This window comes from Amblyomma mixtum, chromosome 5, assembly GCF_055824585.1.
Source record: "Amblyomma mixtum isolate Tamu chromosome 5, ASM5582458v1, whole genome shotgun sequence".
Classification (NCBI taxonomy): Eukaryota; Metazoa; Arthropoda; class Arachnida; order Ixodida; family Ixodidae; genus Amblyomma; species Amblyomma mixtum.
The window spans coordinates 96469040-96481009 of record NC_143016.1 but is presented as its reverse complement, the minus strand read 5'-3'; the positions used below and the strand labels follow the sequence as shown (position 1 = coordinate 96481009).

General features: G+C 48.5%; 1 protein-coding gene across 2 annotated transcripts in view; it reads left to right on the top strand.

The window, feature by feature from the left end:
• The first annotated feature begins 7666 nt into the window (after positions 1-7666).
• Positions 7667-11970, top strand: part of LOC149343094 (basigin-like) — a 278232-nt gene continuing 273928 nt past the window's right edge. For both annotated transcript variants that reach the window (XM_089545612.1, XM_089545611.1), the window contains exon 1: positions 7667-8049. In XM_089545612.1, coding sequence (XP_089401738.1) covers positions 7920-8049 — 130 coding nt within the window. In that variant the 5' untranslated portion in view covers positions 7667-7919. The remainder of the gene's footprint in view (positions 8050-11970) is intronic.

Sequence of the window (11970 nt, the reverse complement as noted above, 5' to 3'; positions counted from 1 at the left end):
GCAACAGTCTACATCCGGGCTTCGATCTTCCCTGCCACGCAGCGCGTATGAAAGAGCCAGGCGAGTGGGCATCCGAGAGCAAGCTCACCCCACTCTTTCCGGAACCTCCCCATCTCCCTTTCCCCAAACGCTCGCGCGACAGCCCCAGTTCTCCCCAAGTCCTCGCGCGTTTAACGGCTGCTAGCGGAGCATTCAGAGAGCGTGTGGCCCCGCAACTGGTCATAGTGGCGAGTTCGGCCCACCACCGCCACGACCGGGCCCGTCTCCGCCGCCAGCCGCTGCTCTGGAGGAAGAACATTAGGGACGCCACAGCTGCGCCAATTGGGGAAGCCGAGGGAAGATGGGAAAGGGAAAGGCGCCGCCGCCGCTTGCTCCCCGCCATCCCTGCACGACGGAATCCCTACACGCCCAAACGGACTCAATTAGGCAGCGTCGGAACACGCTTCCCTGGCCGTGCCCGTTTAATTACTCGGGGCCGACTCGATTCTGTACGCCGTGGCGAGGCCCGCTCGCGCAAAGCAAGCCGCTGCGTGTGTGTGTGTGAGGAGTGAAGGAGTGCTCCGTCGTGGCTTTTGATTTCGGGCTTGGCTCGGTTCCTCGCTGCGCATTGGCTTTCGGCGGCTGGCAGAAGATTTTAAACCCAAAGGAAGCGGCGGACCTTCTTTTGTGCCAAGTTGAGAAACGCGATGCGAAGTGCTGCCGGCTTTGTGCGTAGTTTCCCGCATTTGTTTCTATTTTTTTTTTGTAGGCTTTTCTTTGTTGCCTTTCGGCTTCGTATCTTCCCGTAGATTCGCTTTCTCAACGGCCGCTCTCTAGCTTTTTTTATCGATCACTGCGAATCGCGGAAGCGGCGCGCCGACTCGTTCACTTTCGAAGCGAGGGGCAACAATTAGAATTGCTGCGACGCAGTGGCAATCTAACAGCGCGGGTCAATAATTAACTTGGCTACCTGGACACCGGAGTGGTCGGTATCGTTGTGTTGAACGCTGTATAGCCGGTATAGTTGGTTGTCGGTTTGTCGCCGGTCGACACGAAGCTGATGTGATGCGGAAGCGGCGAGTTAGCTGCCAAGTGTGCTGGAATAAGTGTACCTCTCTGTAAAGATTTAATTTAGCAAAAACATTTGCTTCCGTGGTTTCGAACAGGGCGAAGCTGGTGAGACCTGGTTTCCCGCGAGCACGGAGAAGTATATTGAGAAAGAGGTACACGTGAGAAGCTTATATACACTATTTGGACAAAGTTGCCAAACTACCACGTTTATGCATCATCATCATAATTTATTCAAACCTCAGCACTGTTTACAGGGTATTACATAAAGGGGAAGGGGGTCTTTCTTAAAAAATACGCACAACACGAAGTCAAACATGTTGCAACACAAAATAAACGGAATTAAAAGAGTGTAAAAAATTACAGTCAACCAAACATGAGGAATACAAATGACTTACTCAAGTACAATCGCGGGCGGAAGTAAATAGACCACGCTTCAGCAGTCAGAGTCTTTTGAGGCGTTGCCTAGCGAAAAGCAATAGATGGTTAATGCATATACAAGCAGTATTTACTGTTTGCCTTCCGCGTAACGGCAGCAAACGTTTGTGTTTCCGTTATACAAAGCGAAAAAATAGTTTAAACACGGAAACGTGGTCCATATTATTTTCTCCGCGACTGTACATCATCAACACTTGGAACGTGAAGGAAAATTTACACAATTCTAATGTTCAAAGTGAGACAAAGACCGCTGTTGAAATTTTACAGGATTGGGTTGAATGACAATTGAATCTGGCAGTTCATTCCATTCCTGTAATGCTGCGGGTAAAAATGATTTAGTAAAAGCAGAAGTTGATCCATGCAGGCGCTGTATACTCATGGTATTAGAGAAACGTCGTGAAGAACGAGCTGGTAAGTAAAGAAATAAATGGCGGAGATGGTGGAAGTGGTAGAATGGCTTGCGAAACAGGCACTGTCGTGGCGTATTGCGTTGAGAAACCAATTTGGGAGGATGTAGTGATGATTTGATATTGCTGATGCAGTTTTTGTAATCATAATTTGAAGATAAAAAACGAGCCGCGCTCTTGTGGACAGATTCCAATGAACTGATCAGGCAAGTCTGCCATGAACCCTCATTTTTTGTTTGTTTGTTTTTTTATTGCGAAACCCTGGTGATCTTGGGGGGAGAAGGTGAGAATTCTCCTCGAGCTCCCGAAATGTTTAAAGCGTTTCAAAAAAAAAACACTACGGTGGTTAATTCACGTCCAAGCAGATGATGCACGCGTTGTATCTATGACTCTCCTTTTAATTTACCGAACTGCACGGCTACTTTCAAAACTTTGTATGAAAGTTAACACCAGTAAGTCTCCTCGAAAGACACGCATTTGCGCTGAGCGACCCTCCTAGTAGCTCTTCACATGCTGGACTCCAAACAATAGTGGTAGAGCAGAACGTACGCCATGCTGCTTCGCTTAGCCCGAACCGAATCAAGCCCTCCATAAGTTCTTACTCCAGTATGGTTTTTCTCGCAACAAATTTTGTTCACGGCGAGCCGGCGTGCTATTCCTACAGTGTTTTTTTATTATCTTTTTTTATATATAAAGGCAAAATGCTTTTCCAGGTCAATCCTCTTTTATTTCTTCATGCCAGCACTTCGGCGAAAACACACTGCTATTGGCCTTATCTCCTCATCACAGTTTTTGTTTTGCTGTGGATGAAACTATTTTGGTGTGGATAAGGCATTTTTTTTTGTTAAGATCTTAAGAAAGAAGCCTTTTATGGCATATGCATCCCGCCTAATTACGTGCGGAACTGGTTTCTTGAACAGAGACTTTTTAACTGCCTTTAAATATCACACTGATTCTTAACCGAATTCAAAGAGAAGCCGACAGGATAGCAGGGAACGGAAAGCCTTTTTTACATTTTGAAAGATGGCAGGGGGAGGGGGTAAGAGGGGCAGCTGCATATAACTGACCAGCGGTCACTCTTTTCTAGCAGAGATGAGTAGATGGCTTTACACACTCTAAAGCGTCCCGAAAGAACGCGCCGTTGATGCTGACATTGGAGCAGGTCGTCGTCACGCATTCTACTACACGTATAACGAGGCGGCGTCGCCGGCTATCTCTTTCACGGTCGTAGCAGAGTGCCTCCATATCTCGCCACGCGACGCAGCGCGTTCAGCGCTGCCGGAGAAGCTGGTAAAACCGGAACTGTCACAGGGCGTCCTCCCATATCTGTTTACTGCTGCGCCGTCTGTGCGATCCTCGTCGTCGCCACCAATTTAGCGTCGCGAATCCACTTCGCTCGCGCCCTCGCTAAAGTCGAGGTCTTCTCCTCGGTCGGGCAACAGAACCCGTTTCCAGAGCTCTGATGCGGCCGAAATGTGCTTCGGTCGTCGATATCTTGCCACGGAAGTGCGCCGCTTGGGTTATTCCGCTACATTTTGATGACAGGGCTCCGACCTTTCACTGACGCTGTGTCGCTTTCACTGTAACCGCGGTAGGCGTTGGCGGGTATCTTCAGCTCGTAAGAACGCGGCATTTGATGGCTGTACATGTCGGACTGGCGTGCGTGGATATACAGGCATATACAGGGTGTGGTTTGGGTACTGTTAGGGCGCTTTGATACCGCCCACGAGTCTGAAGCAATAATGGTGACGGGGAAGGCGAAAGCAGGGAGGTGGTGTTCAGCCGGTGCGTACTTAAGATTTGCAGTGAGTCGCGAGAGTTGAACTCAGCGGTACTTTGACTCAACTGACGGAATCAAAGGTTGCCGAAGAAGGTGACGGTCAGTGACACAAAGCTAACTGGAACGCCGGTTTTAAAGCGCTAATGCAATAGAAGAATAAAATTTCTGCTTTTATTGTATGTCGGGAGCCTAGTTTGAGTAGCTTATTACCGGAGAAGTCGGCACGCATTACCGAAGCGGAGGAATATTGCCCCGGACCTACACGTGCATTTACGGACAGCTCTTGGGCGGAGCAGCTAGAAGAGGAGTGGCGGGGATCCAATCTGCAGGCAGCATTCTCGAACTTTCTCCACAGTAACAGAAGAAGGAGGCTGATTTGATTTTTGTCATGAAAAATTGATCTCACAGCCTGCTACATTGCTTCACATTATTTATTTATTTTTTTTACATCGACATATGTGCCATCTTTCTCTGCGATGACGCTGCGATGATGCTGCGATGATGCTGCGATGATGCTTCGCTGCGATGAGCCCTTAACCCAATCCACTTGTTCATGTTCTGTTAATGTGTGCAGAACTGCGCGATCAAACCTTTTAAAGTGGGCCCGCAGAGTTTATGCGAACGTCGCAGGTGGTCGTGGGACCGACCATCGGATTGTCAATGTCCCGTGGAACTTGACGAATGAGCTAGGTAGCGAAAAATGAAAACCCATTTTCTACTTCACCTGCTGTCACGCCACGAGCGTCCGCGTTTTTAAAACGCAGCCCAGGGTGATGCTGCACGTCCACCCCTCCCCACCCCGCCCCCCCCCCCCACCCAAAAAAAATAGAACGCAAATTTTAATGCGATGGCGTAGAGTGGTCGTCACACCAAAACCACGGCGATGTCCAGTGTCACTAAATTCGCTAATTTGTCGTGAGAGGTCACGCGACTTTGTGACGTCATTACATCCCACCCACTTGGTTATGCGCAACCTAGTTTCTAGACTGCGACCTAGATATAGAATGCAAATCAAAGTTAAAAAGCGTGACACACGCAAATGTCGCTGTTGTCACAGCATACCGAATACCTTCAAATGCAACTAGCATTCCGAATACGGTGGTTGATGGACCGACAATTGTAAAAAAACTGGCGCAGAAGCGCACAGGAGTTGCAACAAAAGCTGCGACAAATGTTAATTATAATGCTATCTCATCACACAGTTCAAATGACTTCAACGTCCCCATAGTTTTATTGCGCTGATCGAGGTGGACGCACTCAGATATACAGGGCGTCCTATGCAACCTGATCCAAGCGTTCATAAAAAAAGGAACTGCTACGACTTGCGCGAATTGAAGTAAGTCAGCATTTTTGCAGCTTTCTAAGATCGAGGAATGGGTGCCTTGAAGCTATGCCAATTTAAATAACCAAATTGGCCAATCCATTTTCAGATCCCCGGAGGCACCCAACAAGATTCAAATGAAAAGTTTTGTTACTTCACTAGCAGTCAGAAATAGAGTACTTCTGGCTTCTTATGACGTAACACAACTTTAAATTTTAATCCTGTTTCTACTCTCTGAATAAGACTCGCGAACGCACGCGGTGAAGCGCTCCAGCAATACGTATACGCTGCAAATCAAGTTAGCCCACCACTAAAGCTACGCTGTATCTTCCTGAACCTCCTTACCCTTACGCTCCACACGGCTCAAGTCCAAGCCCAAGACCAAGACTTCCGCTCATGCTGTCTGTGAACGTGCTCCAAGAAGCGTCCGAAAGCGAAGTCAAGCATGGAACCATTTGCTCTACGTCTCTCCTGCCCTCCGTCCTCTTACTTCCCCACTCAGCAGGTACCATGATTGCCCATGTCTCGGTCAACAGGCGTCTTCGATGCGAGTTATTCAAACACACTCCCCGGCACGCCCCCCGTCTCCCCGACACTCTGCCGGTGATGCGGAGTCCTGGCTGACACTGAGCCCACCTCGCTGAACTGCTTGATACACACGGATTCGATCAACATTAGAACCTGGTTGTTCTGCGGAACCACCTCCCCCCCCCCGCACTGCCACAACGTACTCCGGACCACGCCCATAGTGTTTGCATTTCCCCATCAGCGTCAATGTTAAGAGGCCGCCAACTTCGGACTCTCCGGCGTTCCTGCTTGGCCCACTCCCATTAACTTTAATCAAATGAATTACTCACCTCCATTCCTGATCGCCCGGCTGCAAGAAACAGAAGCGCCAGAAGTCAGCCCTCTGTTACTTTTTGTCGGTAAACGCTTTACAAGGTCAACATCCACGTGGCTATCGGTGCTCCCTTATCCCTGGCCGTTGAGTTGGCGGCGCCAAGTCAACGCGTGAGCGTAGCCAACTTGGCGCGTCAAGTTAGCGCGCCTATGCTCGCGCCCAGGCGCTCACAACCAGTCGTTGCCAGCGCGAGAGCGGTCGCGACCTGCATTTTTTTGCGATCCCAAGAGCTTTCTTTGGGAAGAAAAAGCAAATTTCCTTGACAAATCTACATAATTTCTAGAAATCCCGAAACTCCCGAGTTATTTCCTTGACAAATCTGCATCATTTCTAGAAATTCCGAAACTCCGAGTTTCTTTTGGTGTCTTGCAACTCTCTATCGATAGGGTTAAAATAATAATAAAGAGTCAAATTAGTAAGGAGTGAGGAGGAGTAAGGAATTTACATTCACTCCATGAGGCCATTGACAACACCACTCGAGTGGGTGGGGCGTCCTCGCAACCTCTTTTTTTTTTTTAGACCTTTGTCTCAGGTATCGTGAGAAAGCTTGATTATGAAGAAGTGGTAATTATAACGCCCGCTAAATTGCTGACCAAAAACAAACAAGCAAACAAAATAAAAACTACAGTTGAGGCAGGAGCACATCGTCGTTTACGTGCTTCGTTATTTACGGTGGTACCGGATAGGTTAAAAAAAAATCCTTTGATTGAAGCATGCGGAAGATCTCAGCGTTTAAAGCGAAAAGCAGGTTTCGCATTAACATTGCATCGACTTAACTCCGAAAAAAAATAAAAGAAAAAGAACGATTGATTTCGGATTAAAAAAATTCTGCACTCTGTACCGTCGAATTCCCCCCCCCCCCCCCCTTTTTTTTGGTGGGGGGGGGGGGGGGTCTTTGTAGATCGCACACACGATGAACAAGGATCACGGTCTTGGCTTCAGGATGGAAAAAAGCACCCCATTGCAAAAGAAAGATAGCAGGAGCAGTTACTTCTTTTATAGACGGGCTTCGTTAACCGCCACCTGACAGCGGCCGTTCTGAAAAGATAGAAAAAACAGTAATCGAACAGAACCCTGAAGTGAAACCGGCAGCAAGCAACGTCCCGGAAAGCCCGAACCGAAGTGTGCCCCGAGGGAAACTCACCGGATAAGCAACCGTCGCGCGATGAAGTTCAAGAAAGCAGACTTTGCAACTATACCTGATTTGAACAGAGAAGAGAGGCAATTTTTTCTTCAGTGATTCTTTCGTGACTGGTGCCCTTTACAGCCACCCAACCATTCAACCTTGAAGAATCCATCCAGTAGCATATTTAAGATTTTCAGCCTGTTCGTCTTAATACAACGGCGACCATACATGCAATATCCAATGCCTCAGCATCTTTAGTATTTATGGCTACCTGCTACCGAGCATAAGGTTGTTAGTTCGAACCCGTGAGCGGCGGTCACATTTCGAAGGGGACGAAATACACGAACTCGTGTACCTCGCGTTCGGCGCATTTTTAACCCCTGGTAGTCGAAAATAACTCGGAGTCCTTCACGGTGGCCTGTCTTGTATCCAGTACTTCAAGTTTAGCGAATAAAAGCTTTTCCGATCGCAAAGTATTATCTATTAAGAAAAAGAATGAACAGTAAGAGAAAGAAAGTAGATGGTTGCCTTCACCAGGCGAGAGATGGCGCTACCTTGTCAGCCGCTATCATCATTACGCGTCGGGCGAGCGGCGGCGCGCCGCCGCTGCCGACGCCGCAGCTGGGTGCGCGCGTCGTCTGCGCGCCGCGGCGTCGTCTGCACAAACCGTAGTCCGGACTCCGAGCGCCGAGCACAGGTATACGCCGGGGAGCGCGCGCGCGTGTGCTTGTGGCGCTGCACACACACACACGCACTGCCGCTTTGCGTCGCGTGCTTTCGCTGGCCGTCGCCGCAAGAAAGAGAAGACAGGGGTTCATCATCGCCTGTGGTGTGTGCTTGTGACGTCGTCGTGCGGCGCAGTGCGTCCTTGCGTCTCGGTGCGTTCGGTGTCTTCGGGAATGCAGGCCGCCGCCGGCTGTGCGGCGACGTGGCTGCACGTCCCGCGGACACCTACCGGCCTTCTTCGCACTTGGACTTGGCCGAGCATTGTCATCGCCGTGTGCGTAGCTGTCAGCAGCATCGGAGCCGGTGAGTCTGCTGCGGCAAGCTATAGCGGCTTTGACGAGCGGCACCGTGGGTGCGAGCGCTGGCGTTCTGACACGAACCTCCACTCGTCGTTAGGTTGGGAGAGGAACTGCTCTCTCTGGCGTCTTTGGAGGGAGAGTGCGTGTGTACGTGTGTGTGCGCAGCGCAAGTATTGACACAGCGGTTGGTCCGCTTTTGCAGATTGCTCCTGCTGCCGCTTTGCTTGTCTCGGCCGTCTCCCCACACTCTCACTGAATGAAGAACGTTTAAAGGTCACTGCTGGAGACCTGCTTCTTGCCTGTACTACAAATTGGCTGTTCGCGCCAGGCGAAGATTTGTGTAGGCGCGAAACCATGCATCCTAGTAGGCCAAGGCGGCGACTATACGGCGAAACCTTGCTATAAACTTTTGCATAACCGCGCTACGCTCGGTGGGTATGCATTTGGCGTCCGTGAAATAGATTATTTTCAGCTTTTTTTGCCAGCACATACTTCGCTCCTGTTGTCAGATCTTGGCACAGAGCTGAGTGTTGCAAGCTACGGACCTACCGAGAATTAGCTCTTGTTTGTCAAGTGCTGGCATGAGAAAGGATGTTGCTCTCGATAGCTGTTAGACAACGATGTGGTCACAATGTCGTGCTTGCGTTGCAACCTCCTTGGCTTCGGCAGCAGCGGTTCAAAGAGGAGAAAAGTTCTTCCAGCGCGGGTAGGAAGAAAAAGAAAGAAATGCTTGCAAATTTTCTTAGCCTGTAAGGAGAGAGAAAAAAAATAACCGGTAACTTTAGACGCACTGAGCATTTTCGCCCTTATAGCTAGAACTGCAAGTATTCAAATAAATATCGAATGTCAGTGTCAGATACTGTGCAGGACACTGACCGCTCAAAAATGCTTGAAGGCATCAGCTATGCATGAGAGGCTGAACGCTATTCTTGTTAGCAAATATCTGACGCATCCGAAGGTCACTCTTTGCCTGAAATGTCAATAGCATTTGAGACAACCGAGAAGTTAATTCCAGGCCGTGTTCGCGCACCGCATGAAAAAGACCCGGGCAGAAAAAAAAAAGTGCGTCAGTTTTCTAGCTTTCACTTTTTTTTTTCGTTTGGGTCCTTTTGTTTGCTTGCCGCTGCTAGTGTTGTTACGACAGTATAGCTTATACATTCTCAGTCCCCGGTAAGCAGCCCTTCAGGGATCCGCGCTTTTCACAGTTTCGCTTGTTTGAAAATTTCGTTTTTTCGATAATAGATATTTGCAAGCTGCAAATTCAATTTTATTGAAAGATATTGGAGACGTCCAGATCCGTGATTGTTTCGATACTCGCCATGCGGCTTTACTGGCCAAGTTTCTTCGGGCCTTTATCATACCTCGGCAGAATCACCAGTGCTCTCTGAGGCTCGCTCACAAAAGTTTGGTCAACCTACGGGCTCACTCAGATTCACACTCACGGAGGCCTGGGCTCACTCGAACTCATGAACTCAAGCTCACTTATGATTACAACTCACTTGGGTTCACCGAAAATTCACTAGTCATCAGGGGTCAACAGCTCATAACAACTCACGGCTCACAACTCATCTGGGCTCACTCACTCATTTCGACTCACGACTCATCTGGGCTCATTTAAGCGTAGTAAGTATTACGAGTGCGCAAGAAGCTCGGCCGGACTCGATTCATCATAATCTGAAGGTGAGTCCGGACTCACTCACGACTCAGTTCATGATCTGAAATGAGCGTGAGTGAGCCCGGGTGAGTCCACTCGTGAGTGAGTTCGGTGACCTATGACCTTTATAAACGTGCGTATGCGCTAAGTAAAGTCTCGTTCAATGTTACTTGCAACGCAGGAGCAAATCATGTTACTTGGAGCATTATTAGGCGCTTTGTCGTGGGGAGCACTAACGGGTAACAACTCGGCAGTGAAACCTGCTTCTCTTCAATTTTAAGCTGTTTCCGCTACTTTAAGGTGTATTTGAGCGCACTGTCTCCTGAACAGAGCACCGACTATAGCTTGTTTGTGGATTTCGGTGCGTGTGAAAAATTGAAAATAGAAATGGCAGAAATAAGAAAATGTACCTTTGCCGCCAAGGATCGCGTTCAGCGCTTGAAAGGAGGTGGTGTCAGCATTTCAGTAGACGCATCAGTTCCGCGGCTACATCCCACACCACGTATCCCGGAAACTCTAGCGGCCCTATTAAACGTTGCTGAGGTAGGGGTTTCCAGCCGTGAACTTTATGCTTGTATGCTTCTCACGACGGTATGTGTCCTCGCTCGCGCCTGTAGGCGCAGATTTTGCTCCTAGTTAAGCAATATTTAGTCGGAGTTTTTGACGTGAAAATATGTGCGAATAAGTTTGGCGCCACCTTGCTGACTGCGAAAGAAACGGGAAAGCGAAGTGGTGGTTTTTGAGGAAATGAAATGGTGCACTAACTGTCTGACTTCTGGATGGATACCTCAACCACGCCGCAAAAGGAAGGGGTAAAAGAGGGACTAAAAGAAAGGAAGTGGTGCCGTAGTGGAGGGCTCCAGAATAATTTCGACCGCCTGGGGATTTTTATATATGCACTGACATTGCACAGAACACAGGCAGTTTTTGCGTTCCGCCTGCATCGAAACGTGAGCGCTGCGGCGGGTTCGAATCCGGTAAAAAAAAAATGGATCAGCAAATGGAAATGCCTCGAGGAAGACCGGGAGCTCGCTGGTCGGGAACAGACTGGCGAAATTTTCTCAGCCTTCTCGTCAAGATGAGCTGCTAGGGATGGAATTGTGATATCTTGTTGTGGGGCGCCCTGGTTTTGACAGAACGAGCTGCGGGGAACAAATAAAAAAGAAAATATAGCCTACACACATATTAACATATACAATAATTGTTCCACAAGAAAGCGACGCATTTCATTACGGCAGCTGTATAGGTTTGCGGCTTGATGTATAGCGCGCTGGGCGAAGACACATAAACGGGGACGCACTGAAGTGTGCAAATAACGCGCGTTTTTACGAGTTACTCCGGTGTGTACACGAGGTCCTGCGCACTAACTAATTGCAATTAGGATAACCTTTTAAGTGAATTAGGATTCGGAGAGTTGCCGAACGCGGTATGTTGACCCGAATGGCGTTGCTTTGCGACAAGTGTTAGGCGTATTTGTTGGGATAGAGGTAATTGCCTCTGAGCACAAGGAAAAAGTTGAGCGCGATAAGTTCTTAAACAGAATATCTTTCAGCTGGCAATAACCACACATTTAAAGTGCCGTACTGTCACCGTTCCGGCGTATGGAAAGTTTCGAGCGTTCTTTTTCCATCCAAACCGCGAAAGACTGAAACGAACTTCCGATAGTAACTGTTCAAGCCAGAAGATGCCGCGAGAAATTCTAAGACCCTTCAATAAATAATGACGCATTAAACTAACTATTCGTGTTTCTACCTACCTTTGGGCCGGCATCTATCGATTTTTTATTCGTATTTACTCTTCCGAAGTGCTCATACGCTTGCATTTATCTCTTCTTCTGACTTGTATAAATGCAGTGCCGTCTCCTTAACTTCAGCTCACGCAATTCAAACTCGCCGATCAATCCAGCTGTTACTTTAATCCAGTCAAGATTAATTTTTTTGATACTCTCTCGCTAATTCGAACTCCGCATAATTCGAAGAGGTTTTTGGTCTCCTTCGAGTCGAGTTATCGAAATACGACTATTGCATTGGACGGTGTTATTGGCTCTGTGCAATCTAGTTTATGTTTGGAGGTTCAAACTAAAAAAATATAAATACAAAACTAGACAGCGATCAACACTGCATCTTGTGACACTCTAATTCGTAAACTGCGCCATAGCCGCGTTCGGTATAGGCGAAGGCGCTGCTCTAAACATCCGCGGAGCCCCTGCTTTCTCCCGCCGCTCCGACCAGCTGATCTGCAGTGACTGCGGCTGCGTGCGTTCAAACGCAC